Genomic DNA, 25,967 nt, shown 5'->3' on the forward strand with positions numbered 1-25,967 from the left:
CTATTCTTCAAGGCTGCGCACGCATTGTCCCGTGACGCAAATGACTCTTTGTAGGCGGCGGTTTCGGGCGGGGGGGGGGGGGCAAACATCATCCCAAGGTCTCACCCGCATTTACAAATCACATCTTCGCTTTTGCTCCGTGACTTTTGAACACATTTGTACCGCTTGCTGCCGGAGAAGTCGCGAATCGGGAGTGGTTGTTCTTTGCATTTTAATTTGTGACCACTGAACACTTTTCCTTGACAGTTATGTATTTTTATATTACATTTTTTTTTTCATTCGACCATCGGCACTTGTTCGGTTTTAATTCGACCCTACTTCCAGTTTGGAAGTTGTCATCATATTCCGTTCATGGGCCAGAAAAGAATTTTTTTTGAAATCTCCTTCTGCTCTGGACCAAATCTTTTGACACCTGACCTTTTGACCTTTTGTCTTTCTTATCTAAGCAGATGCAAATTTGAGTCACCGCGTATGAGTGGTTGTCTCCCCACCCTCACCCCCACCCTCCCTCGCACCCCCCTCGGCTTTCAGCATTTCGTTTTCAAGTCCTCCGCTTCTCCGAACAAGCGTGAAGGAAGACACGCGTGCTAAACTCAAAACACGTTTCTCTTCCCGCAACAACATTCCAGACGAAACAAGTGCACGCGCTCTGTCTCGCTCCGAAATCCAAGTCGACAGATTGCACTGTGGCGCGTACACACACACTCACACACACACACACACACGCACACACAGGCATTGTCCCTATGCTACGCTAGTATTAGCAAGTAAATAGACACTCCTCGGGATGCTCTCCAAAAGCTTGCAAATTCCATTACACTATTAAACTCTCCAAAAAAGGATTTGGGTTAATTTAGTAAACACAGGGTCGTAGCTGCCACAAAAGCTGAGCGGGAGTGCGGCTTGGCTGCACTCTGAGTGTGTGTGTGTGTGTGTGTGCACGTTTGTACGAGCAAGAAACGCTGACTGTGTGAAGCCGAGCGAGCGCCTTTGCTGCACGAGCAGCAGCGGCGGCGGCAGTCTTAAAGCCAGCCACTCTCCCTCCAGAGATAGCGCTTCTTTCTCATTTGCTCGCTCCCCTATTTTAATAATAGCTGTGCATAAGTAATTTCTAAAAGGCCAAGCAGGCGCACCGGCGTGGGTTTGGTGGTGGCGCGGGGTGGGGGGGGGCGGCCGGGGTGAAATTAAACTCATTTTATCTGTGAGCAGGTGGATTTCTATTTATCATTAACATGCATAGAATTTGCACAATGTTATTTCTCGCCGCTGCTACTGATGGAACGTCATCCGAATAATGTCGGAGGGAGGGAAGGCCTTATTTTCCTTTGCTTATACAGGGAGTGAAATTCATAGATAAAAGTCGGGGTTTTTTTTTTTTGCCTTGCAATTTTCTGCAAATGAAAACTAATTCTGGGAAGCTTCTTATTACGCCGCAAGCTCATTTGGTTTTGCATTAAAAGGGAACAGGGGCAACGTCGAGGATTTGGGACAGATTTCCAGGAGATGCTAACACGTTTGCTCTGATAGCATTAGTAACGCCCCCCCCCCCCCCCCCCCGCCTTCCATTTACGGGCCCCTTGTCCTCGGTTAACTGGCGTTAAATATATGGACTCGTTAATGGCCAAATCAGACTTTTGGACTTGCTTATTTGGATCGGATCAAAATAGTGGATTGTAAAATGCGCCATTTTAAACGAAATAACTGCATTTCTCGAGCATTTGAAAACAACCGCTGCGGTATCCAAAGCGCTTTACATGGAGAGAAAATAATTCGGACGACAAAGAAACAATCCATTGAGAACATAGACGGGTGGTAGCGCAAAAAACAGTCCGACTAAAAGTCAAGTCTCATGCGGACGGAGTCCAATGCCAAAGAATAAAAATGAGTTTGAAGACGAGTTTTCAAGACGGGCAGCGAGGAGAGGGGGCTTGCCCAGCATTTGGCGAAGAGGATCTTAAAATGCTTCGAGAGCCAGTGAAGGGAGGCCCCGAGGAGTCGCGATTTGCTCCCTCCGACGAGTACCAGTCAAGAGACGAGCGGCAGCATTATGGACCAACTGGAGACTCTCGATGGAGGATTGGCTGGCTCCAAAGTCATTCATTCATTCATCTTCCGAGCCGCTTGATCCTCACTAGGGTCGCGGGGGGTGCTGGGGCCTATCCCAGCCGTCTCCGGGCAGTAGGCGGGGGACACCCTGAATCGGTTGCCAGCCAATCGCAGAGCACACAGAGACGAACAACCATTCGCACTCACACTCGCACCTAGGGACAATTTAGAGCGTCCAATCAGCCTGCCATGCATGTTTTTGGAATGTGGGAGGAAACCGGAGCACCCGGAGAAAACCCACGCAGGCCCGGGGAGAACATGCAAACTCCACACAGGGAGGCCGGAGCTGGAATCGAACCCGGTACCTCTGCACTGTGAAGCCGACGTGCTAACCGCAGGACTACCGGGCCGCCCCCGTGTGGATTTGACAAATTCAATTCTGATTTGAGAAACGTCCCAACGTCAAAACCGTCACAAGAACCTCAGCGAAGCGTCAACTGAAAAGCACATCACAGGCTTGAGTCAAACGGAACGACACTTCTCAATGTAAGTCCATTCTTATCACTTCTCCTTCCCATTTTGCATGGAGGCGCACGTCCCCCTGTTATGGTACAACATCACGCGTCACACTTTTCAAAGGAGGATGGTTGTCTCCAGGCGGGATTAGACGCACTGTGACCGGTCTTTTGCGCCAGCGTTTACGTTGAAAGTGAGATGATGTTGTGTCTCACCCTCGCCAAACATCAGCGCGGCGGCTCATGGCAGCTCCCGTCGTTGACAGGCAGCCAAGCGGGCAGGCAGTCAGCCATTGTTTTGTAATGTGTTTCACTCTGCCAGCGCTGATCCTTGCTAAGGTACTTACCACGCCATTGTTGTCTAAGTATGCTATTTTCTGGCTGGGCACCTCCACTATAGAATAGGCTGCCCCCACCCCCCCAATCCTCAAAAGAGAGGTTTGTTACAGTGAGTGTCATGCTAATCCCGCTGTGTGATATGTATATGTGTCAACACAGAAAGAGAGGGGGGGGGGGGGGGGGGAGTCTGAGCTCAAGCAATAAATGTTGGGGAATGGCAAAAAAAAAAAAAATAAAGACAGATTGACAAATCCCATTCACCCCTTGCTGTACTCCCTGACACCAAATTACAATTCATCACAATAAAACAAGCTACTGCTATAATCGGGCCACATTCTTTCATTTGTTTGTGTTTTGCTATAAAACTATACACAAGGCATGAAGGCGCATATGGTAAAAAACGCCCCAGTGTTTCATCCACCAAATCAACCGTAAAACGTACTTTTTTCCTCTATAGCCGTGTATAACATGGTATACTAATTTGCCGGCATCCATTATTAACATCCGGGCCAATGTCTTTTTTTCATGCTCCCGTAACACGGTCTCGCGATAAAACATAATGGTTGAAATGTGCCCTGTTTCCCACTTTTTCGATCAAACTCGTTCCACTTTTTTTGAAGAGAGCGCCAGGAGAGTGAGTGGAGACAGGGGGGGGAAATCTTTTGATTAAACAGTGTTATGATTGATTTTTATTGTCGAGTGTTGCTGTTGAGTGGTCGTCATGAGCATGCCGAGATAAGTGCCGCAATGTCCGAGTTCTCAAACGCACCGCTTTTTGGCGACGTGACGTCACAACCACCAAACTCGATTTGGCCGGCTCGAACAACACATTTCAGTAAGTCTGATTTGTTCAAAAAGTCCTCAGTCAGAACAGCAACTGTGGCAAGTTGTCCGCGTCAACGTGTGAACTCATTTTTGTCTGATAAACTACCGCTGAAAAGTAACCCGACGCGATGGCCGCCGCTGTTGCTAATAGGCGCCGGAAGGTAGAATACGGTGCCAGCGTCATTAAGTTGGATTTTGGACTGCACTTTCGTTTCGCTTGACCTCGTATGTCCGCATTTTATTTGGTAACCAAATAATTTGGTTGCCTAAGGTTGATTTTGAAGTTAGCCTTCTTACAGCATTGGCGGCGTGACACGTGTCATGAATTATTGTCGATGAGGTGCCTCGGTGCAGACCGAGCACGAATAAATAGTGATACAAGGTGAAAAAAGGGTGAGTTTTGTGCATGGGATTTTTTAATGGTAGACATTTGCTTGTTTTGGGATATTTCTTACCGTACAGGATAAAAGTGGATGTTCTTTATTTTAGTGATCGAATAAATTATATTTAAAATAATGAGAAAACATTGATCACAGAAGTTAAAGCGACTGCCAAAAAAAAAAAAAGGGAATGACGATCGATCGACACAGTGGTAGGAAATACACGTAGCTACATGTATTGGCATTGTGGCCTGAATGGAATTTAAAAACACAACTATAATGATTGTATGATTTGAAAAAAATAAATTTTCTCTCTGAGTCTGCATTTAACTCATGTTGTTGGGCAAATTGATGCAAGCTCTTGTATTTTCCAACTGCTGTGTGCATATTACTTTTGCCCGTCCTGAAGGTGGAACAGAAAATCTTTAGGAGCATTACTAAGCCGAATATAGAAACATATTTGAACCCTGCTCCTCCACTAAGTAGATTATAAACATTTATTATAGCATGTCATCATAATATCCTGCACACTGCAAAACTTGCGGGCCAGTTTTTTCCTCCCTTTGCAGTCGAAGATGAGAGTTAATTCAGCAGCGGTATGGTAATGTGAAGGTCCCTATCAGTCCCGGCATCACACATACTAACAAGCTTAGGATAAGCCCAGCCTGGAATGGTTTGAGGCTTGAGTTTCTGGAACCAGTGCGGGCGCTCTCTGCAGCCAAATCTCACTTCAGCAGAAACCGGTCGGGCAATTCCTCTGCTTAAAAAAAAAAAATTAGTGCTAGTGCATGTATATTTTTTTTGCAAGGATAGGAAGTTTGTACCTCGCAAGGAAAATTGCGCTGTATTTTGAAGAGGGGGAAAAAAAACATTTTACGGAAGGCAAAAATCGCCTTGAGGGAAGCTAATCAGCTGACGGCTCTGAAAAGCTTGTAATGTGTATTAGGAGATTTAGCACGAGCGCCGAGTTAAAGCCTTACGACATTGTTGACTCATTGAAAGATTCCAACATCTCAACTTTGCGCGCTGTTAACAAATGCACACACACGTTAAGATGGTGTACTCGGCACTTCTCCTCTCTCTGTAAATCGCAGTGGATCTGCCGTAAGCGTGTTATTATGCTCCGGCGCTCATCAGCACCATGTGATCCCGGGCAGGGCCTGCTACTGTGAGACAACATGCTAAATCCTGTTTGGGGGACTTGGCTGCTCTCAGCTGCAAAACTAATCTTACCAGCCTCCAAACCAAAACGCCACACCGCAGAGGTGTCTGTCCGAGAAGACGGCGAGATCAGTGGACAGCTCCCTGAAGTTCATATATTTGCACCTGGGTGCATTTTCAAAACAAAGGATGCTTGTGATCTTCTAGCTAGGAGCGTAGCAATCATAAGAGCAATATATACTGCATATAAAATGAGACGGTAATACCCCCGGGCGGCCCGGTAGTCCAGTGGTTAGCGCGTCGGCTTCACAGTGCAGAGGTTCCGGGTTCGATTCCAGCTCCGGCCTCCCTGTGTGGAGTTTGCATGTTCTCCCCGGGCCTGCGTGGGTTTTCTCCGGGTGCTCCGGTTTCCTCGCGCGTCGGCTTCACAGTGCAGAGGTTCCGGGTTCGATTCCAGCTCCGGCCTCCCTGTGTGGAGTTTGCATGTTCTCCCCGGGCCTGCGTGGGTTTTCTCCGGGTGCTCCGGTTTCCTCGCGCGTCGGCTTCACAGTGCAGAGGTTCCGGGTTCGATTCCAGCTCCGGCCTCCCTGTGTGGAGTTTGCATGTTCTCCCCGGGCCTGTGTGGCTTTTCTCCGGGTGCTCCGGTTTCCTCGCGCGTCGGCTTCACAGTGCAGAGGTTCCGGGTTCGATTCCAGCTCCGGCCTCCCTGTGTGGAGTTTGCATGTTCTCCCCGGGCCTGCGTGGGTTTTCTCCGGGTGCTCCGGTTTCCTCGCGCGTCGGCTTCACAGTGCAGAGGTTCCGGGTTCGATTCCAGCTCCGGCCTCCCTGTGTGGAGTTTGCATGTTCTCCCCGGGCCTGCGTGGGTTTTCTCCGGGTGCTCCGGTTTCCTCGCGCGTCGGCTTCACAGTGCAGAGGTTCCGGGTTCGATTCCAGCTCCGGCCTCCCTGTGTGGAGTTTGCATGTTCTCCCCGGGCCTGCGTGGGTTTTCTCCGGGTGCTCCGGTTTCCTCGCGCGTCGGCTTCACAGTGCAGAGGTTCCGGGTTCGATTCCAGCTCCGGCCTCCCTGTGTGGAGTTTGCATGTTCTCCCCGGGCCTGTGTGGGTTTTCTCCGGGTGCTCCGGTTTCCTCGCGCGTCGGCTTCACAGTGCAGAGGTTCCGGGTTCGATTCCAGCTCCGGCCTCCCTGTGTGGAGTTTGAATGTTCTCCCCGGGCCTGCGTGGGTTTTCTCCGGGTGCTCCGGTTTCATCGCGCGTCGGGTTCACAGTGCAGAGGTTCCGGGTTCGATTCCAGCTCTGGCATCCCTGTGTGGAGTTTACATGTTCTCCCCGGGCCTGCGTGGGTTTTCTCCGGGTGCTCCGGTTTCCTCCCACATTCCAAAAACATGCGTGGCAGGCTGATTGGACGCTCTAAATTGTCCCTAGGTGTGAGTGTGAGCGCGGATGGTTGTTCGTCTCTGTGTGCCCTGTGATTGGCTGGCAACCGATTCAGGGTGTCCCCCGCCTGCTGCCCAAAGACAGCTGGGATAGGCTCCAGCACCCCCCGCGACCCTAGTGAGGATCAAGAGGCTCGGAAGATGAATGAATGAATGAGTAATACCCCCACGTGGCAAAGATAACGTTTTAGACCACCCCTCCTATAAGCAAAATCTGTGGACGGTCGAAAACAATGCAAAAAAAGCTTATTGTCCGAAAACCGTGATCATTGGCCACCAAATTACTCATGCCCGCTGCAAACAAAATATTTGAACAATGGCCCCGATATTTTCAACATTCAGCTTTTTTTAGACTCTTCCAAAATCTGTAATATAAAGAAGTACTCCTTCGGCATGTTTTGATAGCATTTATGGCACTTAAAAAAAAAAAATTAACATACAACTAACCCAAACACATTCAAACGTATAATGAGAACGGGCAAGAGCGGTGGACAACACAAAAATATTGGACAGCACAGTGCAACGGTAAATTTGATGCGTTTACACTGCTGTAAACAATCACTTTTTTTTTTAAACTCCAAACAGACAAACTTATCATCGCACACTGTACATCGAAAATTATTCCCAAAGATGTAGATTATAAAATGAATATACTATCTGTATTGTTTTAAAGCAGGATTACCCAAAAAAAGCATGTTTTTGTTCTTCGTTCTTCTTTTTTTTAGGATTTACGCCATTTTAGAGGAAATTGTGTCGCCCTCTAGTGGTCAAGAATATATTGCCCAAAAAGCCGCCCGAAAATTGGCAAGATGGCGGGACCGTGAACGTACTATCCGCGATAGAGATGACTAAAACTTCTTTGTTGTCCTCCCTCAAAGCAACTTTTGTCTCTGCGTTTTCCTCTCAAAATGCTAATTTTCAGCATTACAGATTTGGCACTTGTAGCAGGTCTCGTTTAAAAAAAAAAAAAAAAAAAAAAAGCCTAATGAATAGATACTGCGAGTGCGATCGAAATTATACGTTTGGAGCTGGTGCAGATGGAGAGAAAGCAGGTGAGAGAGATGTGAGGGACGTTCTGCTCTCATTACGAGAGCGGGCAGAGTGGAATTAGTCGGGAAAATAATGACAGGCCACACTATCTCATGTTAAAACAGCCCCTGTTTTCACTTCTCTCATTCATGGGCACTAGTAATTAGTTTGGGCCCTCAAACTGTCACCCTTTACTCCAGCAAAGGCTGATGTGATTTGAGGTGCAATTTAATCTTGCTTTAATGAAGAACTAATGGACGCATTGCAAATTACTCAACCCCCCTCCTCCCCTCCTGCCAAAAAAAAAAAAACTGCGTTTGATTGAACAAGGGTTTGGGAGAGAGGGGGAAAAAAAAATCCATTTCCCGCTTTTGAAAAGATCAAGAGTTTCTTTGATAATGGTGAGAGCATCGCTGGCAGCTTGGCTGCATTGAGCCCGAAAGCTCTTTTAGCCCAATCGCGCGATTCATCGCAAAAGACGGCCGGCCACAATTAGTCACAAAGCAAGCCGGAGCGCTTCGGAAAAAAAAGCCTCTTGGTGCTGACGCCACCTTGTTACAAACAAGCCCTGGAGGTGTCATGCGGGAACAATAAGGCCTTGATCAATTACCCCATTTATTTAGGGGGTTGGGGGAAGGGGGGGGGTAACACTAATTTTCAATTACATCTCGAATGCATTCCCAATTGGAGAGTGGAATTCAGCACGTTGCGGGAGGAGAACAAACCGAGTCGTCGGCTCAATGCGCTTCTGATCTGTGGCTTGAATTAGCAGCAAATGACATGATGTCGATTTGCGCGCCGCGCTGGTGATTTGACGCCGCAAAGAAGGGACGACGTGAATAATGGATGCCCGGATGATGTTTGCTCATTATTCCATTCGAATGGGGTCATTTCATCACATTTGGATCCATGCAGCAAAAATCCCAGATAGTCCTTTTTTTTACCTAATTTGAGCAAATTCACAAAAAAACGCATGTTGTCTTGAAAAGAGAACATTTTGAACGAGCAAAGGAAGCGGCAAGATTGTTTCGAAGCGGTCTTGCCCACACGTACCTTCAGAGAGGAACAAAGTAACATTTATCCTGTAGATCAGGCATGTCCAAAGTCCGGCCCGGGGGCCAAATCCGGCCCGCGGTCGAATTTCATCCGGCCCTTGGCCCCTGTCATGAAATCAGTGCCATCTGGCCCGCAGGTTGGGCGCAATGGAACACGTGTTGCATTGACTGAGGTCTCGTCGACTGGTGAGTGATGTTTCATAGAGTACTGCTTCCCTCTAGTGGCTAAATGAGTAATAGCATTCACTAAATGAGTAATAGCATTTAGACACTAGAGGGCATCACTCCGTGTTTATATTGACTGATATGTCACATTTCAAATTCCTGTTTCAAATGAACCAAAAGAAATTCTTAAGATTGTTGAAATTAAAATAAAAATGGAAATGTGAAACAGACTGGCTTACTAAAATTTGTTGAACAATATTGTTGTTCAATGTAAAGAATGTCAGCCAAGGTCGGCCCCCCGACATTTTACCACATAAAATCTGGCCCCCTTGGCAAAAAGTTTGGACACCCCTGCTGTAGATTGTTAACAAATATTCGGTTCATAAAAATAAAATCATTTCATTTTGGAGGCCTTGTTGGTCTTTCTTTTTTTGTGTGTGTTTTTGAAACTTGATAACACTTTGTCAACAGCAGTGTGCAATGTACCTCAATATTTCCTTCAGCTGACAAACTCCAAATAGTGGCTATTTCCCACTCAAAAAATGCAACCCCCCCATTCCAACCCCTCGCCCTCCTCCATTATTAATTGTCCTGTGGCCTAAAGGTGACATGGTGCATACATGATGTCACTCATCCAGACAGGAAAGCAAATTGTGACGTTCCGGATTATCGCACTTGACGCCGGAAATTACTGTAGAAGTCATTTTAGTGGCAACGGTCACTAACTGATTGTTAGGGTTGATTTCATCATTGCCACACACGGTCACGAACTGAGTCAGATTACTCCGCTGAAAAAAGTAACGCAGGAGATTTGTCAATTCTCCCGTTTCAAACGTGGCGAATGGAGGCTGTCGAGACCACCGAACATCAGGGCCAAATATGAGTCCTGGAATCGGCATGTGAGAAGTGCGGCGGCGTTTCAGACAGGCGAGAACCCGCGTGACTCTAGCTGGAGCAAATGCAGCAAGCCTAATGGGAGTGAGCTTAACTTCACATAGCCTTGCCGCATATCTGATTACAGGGACCAGTAATTTTCTCTCCTCAATAAGGAAGAAATTGGATAGGATGAATGAAATTTGGCTGTCATATTGCAATGATGGTGCAGCCGGGGGAGATTATGTGTTTCACATAATCGTTCATCATTTCTCAACCAGTGTTCGGGCTTAGCATAATGGAATTTGTAAACTGGTTTAAATCTGAACGTGAGGACCGACTATCAGGCAGACGGTGTGGGTCTGGAGTAATGTCTTCAGACCAAGTGGAATATTTTCATCGCAGGATGACACGCACACACGCACACGCACACGACACGCTACACAAGAACACACTTGTGTCAAAGCCACTTGGCTCTTCAAAGTGGGGAATATGATCAAATGAGACTCGAAATGTGTGTGCATGTGTGCTTTTGGCATCGGGCTCAGCATTTTTGAGTCAGAAAATGGAGGCAAATCAATGAGTAAATACCAATGGCATGAACATGTTTGATAATACTTGATTTAAAAAAAAAATGTGCTCGTGACAATTGAAACAAAACCCACCGTTTTCTAATCAAAGTACCATTTAATGTGTATTTTGACATCGACTCGAATTAGAATTGAAAGAAAACACGGGGACGTTACATTTAGCTTTTGTGTTGGATGCAAATGTCAGAAAACTGCCAATCGAAGTGAAGTCATGCCTGAATTTTAATGTTTTAGTTTTTAATTCAGGTTAGAAATGTGCTTATTTTCGCATACCGATAAGGAAGGTCTTTTCAACATTTTAAAATCTTTTTTTTCTTCGAATCTCTAAAATGATTAGCTTCATTTATTATCTGTCTGTGATTCTTGATTAATCTCTCGTGTAGTGAACAAAACGAATTTCCTTAAAATAGGAGAGGTGCATTGCCCCGTGTTGATGGATCTTGTCTCTGTCCGTTTGACCAATTTTAAGCGGATGTATAAAGACTATGTTGCTCTCTTTGTTCGGTGTCTCGGGGACAGAAAAAGGAGGATTAGCATGACTTTACGGGACGCAACCAGCAGGAGGTAAACTATTGGCCACTAGGTGTCGCAGTGGTTGTTCGGGACTGATTAGCTTGCTCGACCGACGCTTACTTTGTGGTTGATTAGAACACTTAATAAAGAATTGCTGCTAGTGGTTGCGTCTTTTCATCGGAATCTTTTACTTTTTTTTAAATTCACCACTTTTTAATGGCCTTCCTGGAGCTACCGTTCCCATTTGACGAGCTCCTGCACTCAGTAAGACAGCAACGTCGCACCATACTTCCAATTCGGATGACAAAACGTGATTTAACAGACAATAAACACCTGCACGACAGAGTACGTCTTTGACAAGAGACAAACGGCCAGCAGAAAGGTAGATCCATTGAATCGGCAGAAGGGAATACGTGAATGATTTCGAGCACAGCCAATTAATGTTTCCCGCTGGATCGATATCGTCATTATGAACCTGACGTTTATTGAAGCGGTTATTGTCTTGATACAAAGTACACATAAAGTCACTGCAGCCAGTAACTGTTTTGTTGGTTGATGTAATATGACATGAAATGTATGCCACCGCGTTTTAACAAACATTCAATAATCATATCATAAATGAATGACGTCAACCACATCCAAAATGATCTTTATCCAGATTTGTCTGCGTTCGTCTCGCTTTCCCTTCACGATTCCAGAGGGTTCTGGAAGAAGTTGACGTCAATGTCTAGTAATGTGACCGTACTTGCCTTCACAATAAGTGCATCCTCCATTCGAAGTCCACTCATCTGTCTTTGTTTTGAAGGTACCGACAGGAATTTGCACTTGGTTGTGACGTATCTGACAGAAACGTCTGGAAATGTCCAGAATGTAAACTCGCCGTATGGCATTGACAGTAGTGAAAAGTGCCAAAATCGCTCCATCTTCCATTATTATGGCAGAACGGAATGCTGTCTGACCCAAACACATGTTCAAAGAAAAATAATTTTCTGTTATATAGTTACCTCGTAATTACCTAGTAATATTTATTATTATAATGTTACTTTTAGCAGTGCTTATTTGATTGATGCACACAAAATAGTTTTACAATTTCATTAGTTGATGTCAATAGTAACATTCAACGTACACCGATTTTTTTTCAGAACTACATCGTTAAAATGAATGACGTAATTCACTCAAAAATAATCGACACTCTTCTCGCTGCGTCTCGATGATTCAGAGCGTCCTGGAAAAATGTAAGTCAATGTTTAATATTACAATCCGGATTGGCCTTCAAAATAAAGGATGCTTCCGTTCATCTGCCTTACCACAGCCTGAAAGTCATTTCCGTAATCTTTTAGTTAGAAAGAACTAATAGGAAGTGGTCTTTATCAGTGACGGAATTTGACAGGGAAACGTCTGGAAGTGCCGAGAATGAGTTTGGACGAGTATAAAAACGGGAGGGACAGCCACCGTACACAAAATACAAGCTCCTCACCGAGAAGCTCACCAAGAAGCTCACCGAGAAGCTCACCGAGAAGCTCACCGAGAAGCTCACCGAGAAGCTCACCGAGAAGCTCACCGAGAAGCTCACCGAGAAGCTCACCGAGAAGCTCACCGAGAAGCTCACCGAGAAGCTCACCGAGAAGCTCACCGAGAAGCTCACCAAGAAGCTCACAGTGCACTTGAAGTGTAAGTTGGTGCTTTCATTCTCTATAATTCAGACTTTTTACATCCTATTTAGTCACGCCGCCATATATTTTTATTGCATTATATTGAATGGCTTCTCATGTTGTTAGAATGTTTAACATCTTGTGATTTCTACACTGTAAAATAATAAAGTAGCCACAGAGGTTCGACACAGGCTCTTTGGCTCCATTTAGTATTGTTTGATAATTTAACATAAGCTTACATTGGCATGATGTTTAATGTGCTGCTTGAATGTCGTTGCCCTCGCAGACCAACATCTTGACCGTCAGGCAAAGGAAATGGCGTCAGCGAAAGGCGTCGCCATCGGCATCGACCTGGGCACCACGTACTCCTGCGTGGGCGTTTTCCAGCACGGCAAGGTGGAGATCATCGCCAACGACCAGGGCAACAGAACCACGCCCAGCTACGTGGCGTTCACCGACACGGAGAGGCTCATCGGCGACGCCGCCAAGAACCAGGTGGCGTTGAACCCGAGCAACACGGTGTTTGACGCCAAGAGACTGATCGGAAGGAGGTTCGACGATCCGGTGGTGCAAGCGGACACCAAGCACTGGCCCTTCAAGGTGGTGGCCGACGGAGGCAAGGCCAAAATCCAAGTGCAGCACAAAGGGGAGGAGAAGGCCTTCTACCCAGAGGAGATCTCCTCCATGGTGCTGGTGAAAATGAAGGAGACGGCCGAAGCCTACCTGGGTCAACGGGTGTCCAGCGCCGTGGTAACGGTCCCCGCCTACTTTAACGACTCCCAGCGGCAGGCCACCAAGGACGCGGGCGTCATCGCCGGACTGAACATCCTCAGGATCATCAACGAGCCCACGGCGGCGGCCATCGCTTACGGTCTGGACAAAGGCCAGTCGGGAGAGCGCAACATCCTCATCTTCGACCTGGGCGGCGGCACCTTCGACGTGTCCGTCCTGACCATCGAGGGCGGCATCTTCGAGGTCAAAGCCACCGCCGGGGACACGCATCTGGGCGGAGAGGACTTTGACAACCGCATGGTGGAGCACTTTGTGGCCGAGTTCAAGAGGAAGCACAAGAAGGACATCGGCCAGAACAAGAGGGCCTTGAGGAGGCTGCGCACCGCCTGCGAGAGGGCCAAGCGGACGCTGTCCTCCAGCTCCCAGGCCAGCGTGGAGATCGACTCCCTCTTTGAGGGCCTGGACTTCTACACCGCCATCACCAGGGCTCGCTTTGAGGAGCTGTGCTCCGACCTGTTCAGGGCCACTCTGGAGCCGGTGGAGAAGGCCCTGAGGGACGCCAAGATGGACAAGGGCCAGATCCACGACGTGGTTCTCGTCGGCGGCTCCACGCGGATCCCCAGAATCCAGAAGCTCCTGGGGGACTTTTTCAACGGCAAAGAGCTGAATAAGAGCATCAACCCCGACGAGGCGGTGGCTTACGGCGCGGCCGTCCAGGCCGCCGTCCTCACGGGGGACACCTCGGCCAACGTCCAGGACCTGCTGCTGCTCGACGTGGCGCCGCTGTCGCTGGGCATCGAGACCGCCGGAGGAGTCATGACGCCGCTCGTCAAACGCAACACCACCATTCCCACCAAGCAAACGCAAATCTTCAGCACCTACGCCGACAACCAGCCCGGCGTCCTCGTCCGGGTCTTTGAGGGCGAGAGGGCCATGACCGTGGACAACAACCTCCTGGGAAAGTTTGAGCTGAGCGGAATCCCGCCGGCTCCGCGAGGCGTGCCGCAGATCGAGGTCACCTTCGACCTGGACGCCAACGGCATCTTGAACGTGTCGGCGGTGGACAAGAGCACCGGCAAGGAGAACAAAATCACCATAACCAACGACAAAGGCCGTCTGAGCAAGGAGGAGATCGACAAGATGGTGGACGACGCCCAAAAGTACAAAGCCGAGGACGACCTGCAGCGCGACAAGATCGCCGCCAAGAACGCTTTGGAGTCGTACGCCTTCCACGTGAAGAGCAGCGTCCAGGATGACAAGCTGGCGGCCAAGTTGAGCGAGGAGGATCGCAAGACTCTGACGGACAAGTGTGACCAGACCCTCAGCTGGCTGGACAACAACCAGCTGGCTGACACGGACGAGTTCCAGCACAAGCGGAAGGAGCTGGAACGAGTGTGTCAGCCAATCATCGGCAAGCTGTATCAGGGGGCGGGGCCTGCGGGAAGCTGCGGGGCGCAGGCCAGGGCTGGCGCCCAGGGGCCCACCGTTGAAGAGGTGGACTGAGCGCCTCGGTCGCCTCTCGGACTCCAAGACAGTTGTAAAAAAATATATATATACCTATTTTCAATGTTGAAACTCTTCATCTTGTCAACTCTTGTCATGTACGGAATGTGTTTTTATCAATAAATTCTAAAAAAAAATTGTCAAGATGGGGTGTGTGCGTGTTTCCATACAATACAAGCAATGACCTCACGGTGGGGCTAATGTTTGGATACTGCTGCTCCACTGGATTTGGTGCATCTAACCCGTATTGACAACAGGAGGTTATGGGTTCCTTTTCCCGTTGAGCACAATATGGTCAAGAGCCAGACGAGTCGGACCCGTCCGTAGAGCTAAACCAAAATGGATACAGAGAAGAAAACATCAACACATACATCTCATCAAACACAACTGCTGTACGTTAGAGAAAACTAAGGTCGAACACAACCTCCATCAGCAAAATATGAACTAACAGCAGAACAATGCATCAAATAACATTAGAACTTAAAAAAAACAGTAAACGCAGTCAAACAACGAATCAAAATTAATGTTACGGAAAAGACACAACATCAAGGACAAATTTGTGGTTGGCGAGTCCTCTCACCAGAAAAACTGGGAGTAGCGATGTAAAATTAGAAAAATAATAAAGAGACTGTATGAGGTGCTGGAGTGTTACGTTGCCATGGTGACCGCCACAAACAGTCACACAGTACGGTAAGTCAAATTGAAAGACAAACATTTGGATCGTCAGATACGCAGTCTCAATGTATCCCTCTGTCTTTCTGTCCATCTATCTGTCTATATGTAACTCTTTATGTTCGCCATTCCCTTTCCATCGCCTTCTTTAAAAGAATCGTTTCAGCCGTCAGCTCCAAGAATTATTCGTGGCAAATATGTTGTGTCGAGACCAGCCTAAAATCTCCCTCCTCCAACATACCTATTTTCAAATGGCCACAATCATTATCAGGCTCCTGCAGAGTTTGCCGATAAGCTGGTGAATTGAATCAGATGTGCTGACGGGACGAGACATCTAAAACTGGCTGAATAGGGGCACTTGCTAACGTTCATCCTGCAGGCCACCAACTGCCCACGGGCCACAACTTGAGACTCCTGCCCTTAAAAACCGCATTCTGCCAACAGTCGACATCAAATATTATTCAACTCCCGTTCAATAATTTTCGAGTGTATTATTAAAGGCACGGAGGTCTTCGCTCACTTGTCCTACTTTTGTCACAAGTTGCTGTTGTGTCCTTTCACAAAGCTTAGCTTTTGCGTGATACGATCAGTTTATAAATCTGCGGTTTATTTTCTTGAATCGGAATTTCATCGTGGTGAAATAATAGTTATTTCTTGTCCCAGTTATTTGTGGTTGTTGTTGTTTTTTTTTTTAAATATGATGGTGTTGGTGCTTTAAGGAGCACCTATCATCCCAGCATCCTTTGCGTGTCCAATATGGAAGAACTGGAGGTGGAGGTTCGCGGCTCCAACGGGGCTTTTTACAAGGTAAATGTCGGCTTATTATTATGCGATCGCTATATTATAGTGTCCCGCGTTGCAGCATGTTAGCTGGCACTTCGAGGGCGGATTTTTTTCGGGCAACAAGTTGTAACTCTCAATGTTTGCTAGTGACCGGCATTAGCTTCGCTAGCTACAACTAGCTAGTTAAGCTAGCACTGCCGCCGAATCTTCGTCACTTCTTCGGCATCTTATTTTTTTTGGTTACAGCGCCCGAGAAACATAATGATGGTCGACAACCTCGCCTTTATTTCTTGTGGGTGACATTTTTTTTGCAAGGAAGCTGCTGAACCGTGTTTTGAGTTAGCCGACTGGAGCCGCTGACGTCAAAGAATGAAGTCACAGAGGAGTTTGGGCGTGCTTCGTGTATTACGGTGATATTTGGTGCTAGCGGAAGCGGCATCCGTTATCCTCAATTCGCGCTAAAGGTTCGTCAAAACCTAATTGTGAACTTGGAACCACGGTAATGTGAAGCTCTAGAGCCGCGGAGCCACCTTTTTTTCTGAAGAACGTCGAAGCTATTTTGTGTGTGTGTATGTGTGTGTGCGTGTTAGCCAGTTGCTCCTTGTCAGTCATGAGCAGCTGACGGAAGAGTGGACGGTGGCCCCTGATACCGAAACCCTCAATGCTATTTCGAGACGAGGGACCAGAGTAAAATTGCCGTCTGCCGCCCCGCTTTCGTGGCACCCCCTCCTCGTTCTGCCCCAACAGATCATGACTGAGTAATTCGATTTGGATCGTTTTCATTCCGTGTCACTTAAAAAAAAAGTCACGTTACGAGAAAGTTGATTTCTGACCTGCCGTTCGCGTATTCAATGAGCAGTGTAGTTGACAAAAGTGGGGCTCATATTTCAATTTTTTGTATATTTGGTCATAATATTTTGTTCTTTTTTAATGTTGTTCTGGTCAAGTAATGCATTCACGCATGTTTGTATTTCCACAGGGCTTAGTCAGAGACATCCACAATGATTCTCTCACCATTGCCTTTGAGAACAAGTGAGTTTGTGATTTCCGGCGGCCGTCTGTATGCGCTGCGCATTTTTTTTGGGAAGCGATGCCATTGTTTGTTTGTTTTTTCAGTTGGCAACCAGAACGCCAGGTGCCCTTCAGCGATGTCCGGATGCCACCTCCTGCTGACGCCAAGAAGGAGATTAGAGAGGGTGAGGAAGTGGAGGTATGGACCAGTCACTTCGATGTACTAGCTTTCTTCTTGCGTTTACTGTCTGGTAGTGTCTTCATCTTCATGTCTTATGATCTGGGCAGATCCTTTCCAGGGCCAATGATGTGGAACCTTGTGGTTGGTGGCTTGCTAAAGTCTGCATGACGAAAGGAGATGTGAGTTTTGCTTGACCGCACGCCCCATGTCTTGGTCAACTGCACCCACTTTGTATCGTCGCCCAAAAACTGTCACCGTGATCGACTAACTAAAATAGTCATCAGTTGTTGGGGGTTTTTTTTTTTGCTCACTGATCTTATATGTCCCCGCCCACCCAGTTCTTTGTCATCGAGTATGCGGCCTGTGATGCCGTCTACAACGAGATTGTGACATTTGAGCGCTTGCGCCCGGTCAACACCAACAAGGCAATCACCAGTAATTACTTTCACAAGTGCACCATCGCCATCCCGCAAGATCTGCAAGAAGCGTGAGTACCGCAGGAAAGCATTTGACAAAATGTCTTCGGAACAAATGAACACTTGCACGCTTATACGCTCAACCCTGGTATTGTGTTTGAAAGCTGTTAGCGTCTGTTGCTAACCTGAAAACGGGTCCATTTTAAGGGCGCATCTTGAGCATCCATCCATCCATCCATTTTCCGAACCGCTTAATCCTCACTAGGGTCGCGGGGGGTGCTGAAGCCTATCCCAGCCGTCTTCGGGCAGTAGGCGGGGGACACCCTGAATTAGTTGCCAGCCAATCGCAGGGCACACAGAGACAAACAACCATCCACGCTCACATTCACACCTAGGGACAATTTAGAGCGTCCAATCAGCCTGCCACACATGTTTTTGGAACGTGGGAGGAAACCGGAGCACCCGGAGAAAAGCCACGCAGGCCCGGGGAGAACATGCAAACTCCACACAGGGAGGCCGGAGCTGGAATCGAACCCGGTACCTCTGCACTGTGAAGCCAACGTGCCAAGCACTGGACTACCAGGCCGCCGCATCTTGAGCATGACAACCTAATTCGAAGTTGTGCAAAAATACTGGGGCGCAAACTTTTTGGTGATCTTTGAGATCGCGATTATTCAATCGATTGCATATTTTTGCGGGGGGGTACAAAATAAGACAATGTTTCATGTTATATGGAGGCTAATCAAATTCTTTGGAACACTAAAATGATGCACGTTCCTGTTGGATCAATGGACAATATTTATTGATTTATTTGGTCGCCAAAATAAAGTGCAAATGTGTACGTGAAGTCGTTTGGCAATTGAGGAGCGCCGATTGTTTTCTTCTCGAATTGAGAACTAAGCAACTTAAGTTCTGCCCGTGCTGATCCGTTCCAGGTGTCAGACCGAGAATGCGCATAAAGACTTTAAGAAAGCTGTGGGAGCCTGTCAAGTCTCCTACTGTGCCGAGACCAGCCAGTTGGTCATTGTGGTAATGAACTTTCTTCATACCATGTCTGCAATTCCCACGTCACACCCACACAAACACCGCTTAGGCTTACATTAATCTTGATCATTATTTTTATTTTATTTTTATTTTTTTCGTCCTCTCATTCTAGTCCACCACCGAGTCAACGGTGAAGCGCGTGTCTTTGCTGAGTGACATGCACCTGCGCAGCCTCCGAACCAAGCTGATGCTCATGTCCCGCAACCAGGAAGCCACAAAACACCTCGAGGTCAGCCGCCGCCGGGCCATTGCCAACTCTTGGCGGCGGCGATTAGGAGAAGGCTGGGAGGATTTCAACGCTTGTATCCACCTCGCTCATTTTTGCTTTTTTGTTTTTGTGTAGAACTCCCGGCACCTGGTGTCGTCTTTCCAGGAAGAGTTCACGGTGAGGCCCGATTTGATGGGGCTGGCCATCGGCAGTCACGGCAGCAACATTCAGCAAGCGCGGAAAGTGCCGGGGGTCACCGCCATCGATTTGGACGAGGAGACCGGTACCTTCAGAATTTATGGAGAGGTAGTGTTCTTTTCCAAAAGTCGGGAGCTGGTATGGATATGAGCATGAGCTACATTGCTTTTTTTTGGGGGGGGGGGGTGTGTGAGGGGGGGGTTCATCCGATGATAAAAATGTAATTTCTTTAGGAACATGTTGTCGATCTCGTTGTATTCATTCCATCCATCCATCCATCCATCCATTTTTCGAACCGCTTGATCCTCACTAGGGTCGCGGGGGGTGCTGGAGCCTATCCCAGCTGTCTTCGGGCAGTAGGCGGGGGACACCCTGAACCGGTTGCCAGCCAATCGCAGGGCACACAGAGACGAACAACCAACCACGCTCACATTCACACCTAGGGACAATTTAGAGTGTTCAATCAGCCTGCCACGCATGTTTTTGGGATGTGGGAGGAAACCGGAGCACCCGGAGAAAACCCACACAGGCCCGGGGAGAACATGCAAACTCCACACAGGGAGGCCGGAGCTGGAATTGAACCCGGTACCTCTGCACTGTGAGGTTGACGTGCTAACCACTGGACTACCAGTGGTTATATTTGGGTGTATTCAACACCCAAATTGTATCTCGCAGGATTTTCCAATATCGTGCGCGTCCGATAATTTGTTTTTGTCTTTGGTTGAATCGAGATTGAAAAGGATTTGCAAATGGTTGTGACTTCCGAGTTGAGTGGAATGCTGGCGCGTTTTGGCTGCCGCTGCTCAACCCGTAATGTTTTGTGTTTTTTGTTATTGTAAAGTGTACTTGGGTGCTTATAAATGAAATGTATTTATTATTATTATTATTATTATTATAGGGGCGGCCCGGTAGTCCAGTGGTTAGCACGTCGAATTCACAGTGCAGAGGTACCCGGGTTCCATTCCAGCTCTGGCCTCCCTGTGTGGAGTTTGCATGTTCTCCCCGGGCCTGCGTGGGTTTTCTCCGGGTGCTCCGGTTTCCTCCCACATTCCAAAAACATGCGTGGCAGGCTGATTGGACGCTCTAAATTGTCCCTAGGTGTGAGTGTGAGCGTGGATGGTTGTTCGTCTCTGTGTGCCCTGCGATTGGCTGGCAACCGGTTCAGGGTGTCCCCCGCCTACTGCCCGAAGACAGCTGGGATAGGCTCCAGCACCCCCCGCGATCCTAGTGAGGATCAAGCGGTTCGGAAGATGAATGAATGAATGAATTATTATTATATTCATATTTTACGGAGTGGAATCGGGCCATCCTGTGACACAAACTTGTTTTGGCGATTGGTCCAGAAGGTCTTCTACAAGTTCATCGTCAAAGTCGCGCTGTCTCGGCCGCTTTTGTCCACCTGAATGTTTTAATATTTTCCTTGTTCATTTTGTGCAAAAAAAAAAAAAAAAAAAAAGCTCTCCTGTTTTGGTTTTCCAGACGGCCGAAGCAGTGAAAAAGGCAAGGAACTACCTGGAGTTTCTGGAGGATTCTGTCCAGGTACCAAGAAACCTTGTTGGTATGTACGCATCCTTGGAAGTGGATGTTGAGCTCACCCCCTCGCCTCCTTTTTAAAAAAAAAATTTGTCTGTCTTTTTGGCGGCAATGACGGTTACTGGGAAAAAAAAATTCTCAAAGCGGAAAATCTGCAATCGGCCCACTTGTTGTCCGCCCTTAGGCAAAGTCATCGGTAAGAATGGAAAAGTCATTCAGGAGATTGTGGACAAGTCCGGAGTGGTGCGGGTCAGGATCGAAGGAGACAACGACAACAAGCAACCGCGACAAGAAGTGAGCCGCGTTCTTGTTGTTTATTTCCTTTTTTTTTTCCTTTACCTCCTCGCTGAGCAGTTGTCACATTTGGTGGCATTGCCTGACATATACTGACCTGCACGTTGTGCTCGTTTGGTTTTGTTGACACAGGGAATGGTCCCCTTTACCTTTGTCGGCACGAAGGAGAGCATTGGGAATGTCCAGGTCTTGCTGGAGTACCACATCTCCTACCTCAATGTAAGGGCCTGCTTGAATGTGTGTGTCTTGGATTTCTCTTGCTTACACAGTTCCAACGGCGACATTCATCTCATTTTACCGGATTCATCCATTCATCCATCCATCCATCCATCCATCCATCCATCCATCCATCTTCTACCGCTTATCCGGGGCCGGGTCGCGGGGGCAACAGCTTTAGCAGGGAAGCCCAGACTTCCCTCTCCCTAGCTACTTCTTCCAGCTCTCCCCGGGGGATCCCGAGGCGTTCCCAGGCCAGCTGGGTGACATAGTCTCGCCAGCGTGTCCTGGGTCTTCCTCGGGGTCTCCTCCCCGTGGGACATGCCCGGAACACCTCACCAGGGAGGCGTTCAGGAGGCATCCGAATCAGATGCCCAAGCCACCTCATCTGGCTCCTCTCGATGTGGAGGAGAAGCGGCTCGACTCTGAGCCCCTCCCGGATGACCGAGCTTCTCACCTTATCTCTAAGGGAGAGCCCGGACACCCTGCGGAGAAAACTCATTTCGGCCGCTTGTATCCGGGATCTCGTTCTTTCGGATTCTTTCAGCGAAACCATTTTTAAAAATTGAATTCCACATTTGACGCGACCAGCCGAATGCATCGGTTAGAACCACACTGTCAATCGGGAGAAATTAGAACTGTGAAAATGCACTTTTTGCTTCTTCCGAGCAGGAGGTGGAACAACTTCGTCTGGAGCGCATGCAGATTGACGAACAGCTGCGGCAGCTCACGCAGGGCCACCGACCCGAGGAGAGGAGCGAGCGCGGGGGAGGAGGAGGAGCGGGAGGAGGGGGAGGATATAACGCAGACGGCGGCGCCAACGCCTCGTCGTCCTCGTCGCACGTCGGCCGCTCCTACAACAGTCGAGGTCGTGGGCGCAGAGGCCACGGCTACAGTACCGGATACGGTAGGCACGCCCAGCTCTTGCCACACTATCACCTGTGGGCTCCCATTGACCACGTTCACGATTTTTTTTTTTTGTTTGTTTTTTAATCCTCTAAAACAGGGGGGCCAAAACCTTTAACCTTTTTTTTCGGGTTCGGTGTGCAGCAAGACAAAAATCGATCCAGTCAAATCAATAAGACGTTAGCGGTCGATTGCGATCGACATATTGGGCACCCCTGCTCGGAAGCATGCTAGCAAAGACTCTCGTGTCTGCACCCCCCCCCCCCCCCCCCCCCCAAGTATTCCAGGATTTCTGTTTGCCGATGATTGGTGGTGTGTGGAGGAAATGAGCCCGCAGAGCTACGGTCGTCCGTTTCCTCTCTGCTCGGCGTAATTTGCGCACGACTCAGTGCAACCTTGTGCTTCTGCCAGGCACCAACTCGGAGCACTCCAATGCATCCGAGACCGACTCGGAGCGTCGGGATGAAGTCGGCGACTGGTCGCAGGCTGCTGAGGAGCAAATGAGGCGAGTCGTGCTCTTCCACTTTGCTTCGATTCGGGCTTTGGAGTCTTTTTTTTTTTTTTTAAACGAAAGTTGTCCGTGGCTTTCCGATGACTACCAAACCACTTCAATTAATTTCCAAGATGGAAATGAACACTTTGTAATTCCTGCAATGTTTTATACTTTTCATGTCATTTACTCATTGGTTTAATTTTACCGTCCCCTTGACTCGTGTCAAACAAAAAGGGCGACTTGGCAACAGTCCACATGAGCAGCACGCACAGTCTCGACGTAGGAAAACAAGTCATTCGATTTTTCTAAACATTTCAAAAGACCTTTTCCATGACCTTACAAATCCTGTGAGATTTCAGTTGAGCCACTGATTGCATGACCCCCCCCCCCCCCCAACCCCCCCAATTTGTTTTGATGACATGTAAGATGTGGATGAATGGGTACAGGGAGAGGGATAGAGGTCCACGTCCGCAGAGGGACGGTCGCAGGAGGCCCGGACCGGGCAGAGGACGGGGAGGGCGAGGAGGAAGAGGAGGCGCGGGCAGCAGCGGCGGCGGTAGCGGCGCAGGTAAAAACGCCCGTCGGAAGTCAAAAGAATTCCAGGATGGAACAAGTGACTTTGCGGCAGGCCCTCGCGGTGACAACGCGGAGACCAACACCGAGACGGACCAGACCGCCGACACCGATGCGAGCGAGTCCAACTTGGTGGCCCCTCGCGCTCAGCGGCGATCTCGCCGACGCAGGACGGATGAGGACGCCACCATGATGGATGGCATGAGCGAATCGGACAACGCCTCTGTGAGCGAAAACGGAATCGGTATGGAATCATTCAGTACCCAATGAGCACTTTTGCTCTTTACCTGCTGTTCGATTGCTCGAATTTTTCGTTTTTATTTTATTTTATTTTTTACGGCACTTTGGTTTTCTGTAAAACAAATGTTGCCAAATCAAGTGAGCTTATGGCATCCGTTGAAATGAAGCGTCAGCAAGCTAGGCCGGTTGCCATGTTTTAGCCTGCAGTCCCTCTCGCCACCCTTAGATGACGCCGAAGCTCAGCCGCAGCGTCGTAACCGTAGTCGACGGCGTCGTATTCGCCCGCCCGAAGAGCGGCAGCCAGGTAATTGGGGGACTGCTCGTGTCGGCGCTCGCGTTGCCCTTCACCGCTTGTGGGTTTTGTGTGACGCGTTTGTACTGCCGATAGCCACCAGCGTACGTTTTCCTGCTTGCGTTTGCCAAAATGTTGGAGTGCTTTTTTTTTTACTTTTCCTTCACTAATAATGTTGTCGTTTTATTCTGACAGACTGAAGTGGTGTGTCCCAAGAGCATGCGCTTGTTTTTTTACCTTTTAGGCTGCATGGTTAAAAAAAAAAAAAAAAAAAAGGGAAGAATCCTTCAGACAGAATTTTTTTTTTTCATCAGGATTCCTGCAAGTTAAATTTCAAGAATTTCTCAATTCCATTTGCACCTTAACCAAAATTGCAACAGCAGCAAAATGACGAAAACTTGACAGATTGATTTCAGACATTTTAATCATCACCCCCCCCCCCTGCGACTGGCCAATGCTTTGTCTCGTCTGCTCTGTGCACAGTGACGGTGGCAGACTTCATGTCCAGGGCCGACTCTCAGAGCAGACAGATGCCGACCACCAAGGACGTCGCCGCGAACGAGGAGGAGGTTTCTGCACTTAGTCTTCTTTTTTATTGGCAGCAAATCGTTGCGCAAGCTTGGGGGGCTCTTGAGACTCAGCTTGGAGTTTTAATTTTTTTTCCTCCATGTTTTGTTCAGGGTCAGGCGGATGCCGCAGCAGAGCGCAGCCCGGAGGCTCCTCCCACAACCTCCAACGGTTCCGACAACGTTGCCAACCAAGAGCCAGCCGGGCCCTCGGCGGAGGGGGCCGCCAAAGTCTCGGACGAAGGCGAGCCGGACCCCAAAACTGTTGTCAACGGCCTCTCGTAGCCACACCCCCAAAACACTCTTTTCGAATCTTGTTTGGCATCGTTTGAAATCTCACGCTTTTCTTTGAATCTGTTTTTAACGCGGCAAGAATTATTATGAATTTTTTTTTTTTAACTTTGAAATTTAAAACCGTGTGTATTTTTTAGTGGTCTGTATACTTACGCCACACCTTGACACTCTTGTTCTACTCCCCCACACCGTTTCTTTTTTTTTTTTTCTTTCAGTGGTTCTTCCTGTCTAAGCTGGCCAAAGATAGTCTCTCACACACTACGATTATGTAAATGTTCATTTTCAGTCGCAAGAATGACTGCGAAAGCAGTATTTGGAAAAAAAAAAGTAGTCAGGGAATGCAACTCCTACCCATATCGTTTTTTGCTAACATCTTAGCAGGGTTTTTGTAAACGTCTGCCTCCGCCAGGAAAGGTTTTTCTGGATATTTTTGTGCATCTGAATTGGTTTGTACTTTCTACCGCCGTGCGTGAGCAATACCACGGCGCAGGCAGATTTGTTTTGAAGCCCCCCCCCCCCCGCCCCCCCGCCCGCGTACTTGACGTTGACGTGATCAGCTGTCGTGCCTTGAGAAATAGTTTGAACATGTTGCCTGAATCGCACAATATCTGAAAACTTGTCACACGTCTTTGCTGGTGCTTTGCCTGCCACAGTCGGACCAGATGAGCCCCCCCCCTCCCCCACCCCCCAAATGCTCTCTTGCCACTGTGAACTGACAAACGCAACCACTGAAGACCCCCGAGAAGTCATTCGGAGACATATCTTTTCAAGTCGGGTATGACTGTTCTTAATGTTTATGTGTTGAGTTTGGCATAGCTGCTTTCTCTTTTTCAATATGCAACCACTTTGTTCATGAGGAAATGTTACAGCGTACCCGGAAAACAACAAACCCGTCGAGTCATTTCCTTTGCACTGAAACATTTTGCTGTCGAGAGTTAATTGTAGTTGGAAAAAACTGCCTTGTGTGCTCAAACAGCGATGTAGCCAATTTCTTGATTTTTGTTCGGCTGGAAACTCATTGACCGTTTCCCCAAAAGGAAGGCTTATTTATTTTAAATATGTACAGTATTTAACAAAAAACAAACAAAAATGCACACAAAAAAAACAACACCTTGACTCTAAACGTATGTGAGAGGACACATGACAAATTTGGACTACTGAGTTATGACAGCGCATGTTCTGTTGGGCCGACAAGTGTTTTTTTTTTTTTCTAAAGGATCATTCTGGTTGGTTGATG

At 48.1% G+C, this 25,967-nt stretch overlaps 2 protein-coding genes across 3 annotated transcripts in view; both read left to right on the forward strand.

Annotated features, from left to right (window-relative positions):
- Positions 1-25,814, forward strand: part of LOC127606032 (RNA-binding protein FXR1-like) — a 31,153-nt gene extending 5,339 nt beyond the window's left edge. The window contains exons 2-19 of one of the 2 annotated variants that reach the window (XM_052074023.1): positions 16,202-16,289; positions 17,245-17,297; positions 17,382-17,475; positions 17,565-17,636; positions 17,796-17,944; positions 18,809-18,902; positions 19,030-19,146; positions 19,261-19,431; positions 20,803-20,881; positions 21,041-21,150; positions 21,283-21,369; positions 22,039-22,273; positions 22,684-22,781; positions 23,216-23,321; positions 23,394-23,582; positions 23,805-23,882; positions 24,354-24,439; positions 24,551-25,814. In XM_052074023.1, coding sequence (XP_051929983.1) covers positions 16,202-16,289; positions 17,245-17,297; positions 17,382-17,475; positions 17,565-17,636; positions 17,796-17,944; positions 18,809-18,902; positions 19,030-19,146; positions 19,261-19,431; positions 20,803-20,881; positions 21,041-21,150; positions 21,283-21,369; positions 22,039-22,273; positions 22,684-22,781; positions 23,216-23,321; positions 23,394-23,582; positions 23,805-23,882; positions 24,354-24,439; positions 24,551-24,721 — 2,077 coding nt within the window. In that variant the 3' untranslated portion in view covers positions 24,722-25,814. The remainder of the gene's footprint in view (positions 1-16,201; positions 16,290-17,244; positions 17,298-17,381; positions 17,476-17,564; positions 17,637-17,795; positions 17,945-18,808; positions 18,903-19,029; positions 19,147-19,260; positions 19,432-20,802; positions 20,882-21,040; positions 21,151-21,282; positions 21,370-22,038; positions 22,274-22,683; positions 22,782-23,215; positions 23,322-23,393; positions 23,583-23,804; positions 23,883-24,353; positions 24,440-24,550) is intronic. The other variant, XM_052074024.1, reaches the window with a different exon arrangement.
- Positions 12,472-14,837, forward strand: LOC127606034 (heat shock 70 kDa protein 1). The gene is made up of 2 exons (XM_052074026.1): positions 12,472-12,594; positions 12,862-14,837. Exon 2 carries the CDS (start codon positions 12,891-12,893, stop codon positions 14,808-14,810), a length of 1,920 nt encoding a protein of 639 aa, XP_051929986.1. The 5' UTR covers positions 12,472-12,594; positions 12,862-12,890; the 3' UTR covers positions 14,811-14,837.
- Positions 25,815-25,967: the final 153 nt, after the last annotated feature.

The sequence above is a fragment of the Hippocampus zosterae genome, chromosome 8 (assembly GCF_025434085.1).
Source record: "Hippocampus zosterae strain Florida chromosome 8, ASM2543408v3, whole genome shotgun sequence".
NCBI lineage: Eukaryota > Metazoa > Chordata > Actinopteri > Syngnathiformes > Syngnathidae > Hippocampus > Hippocampus zosterae.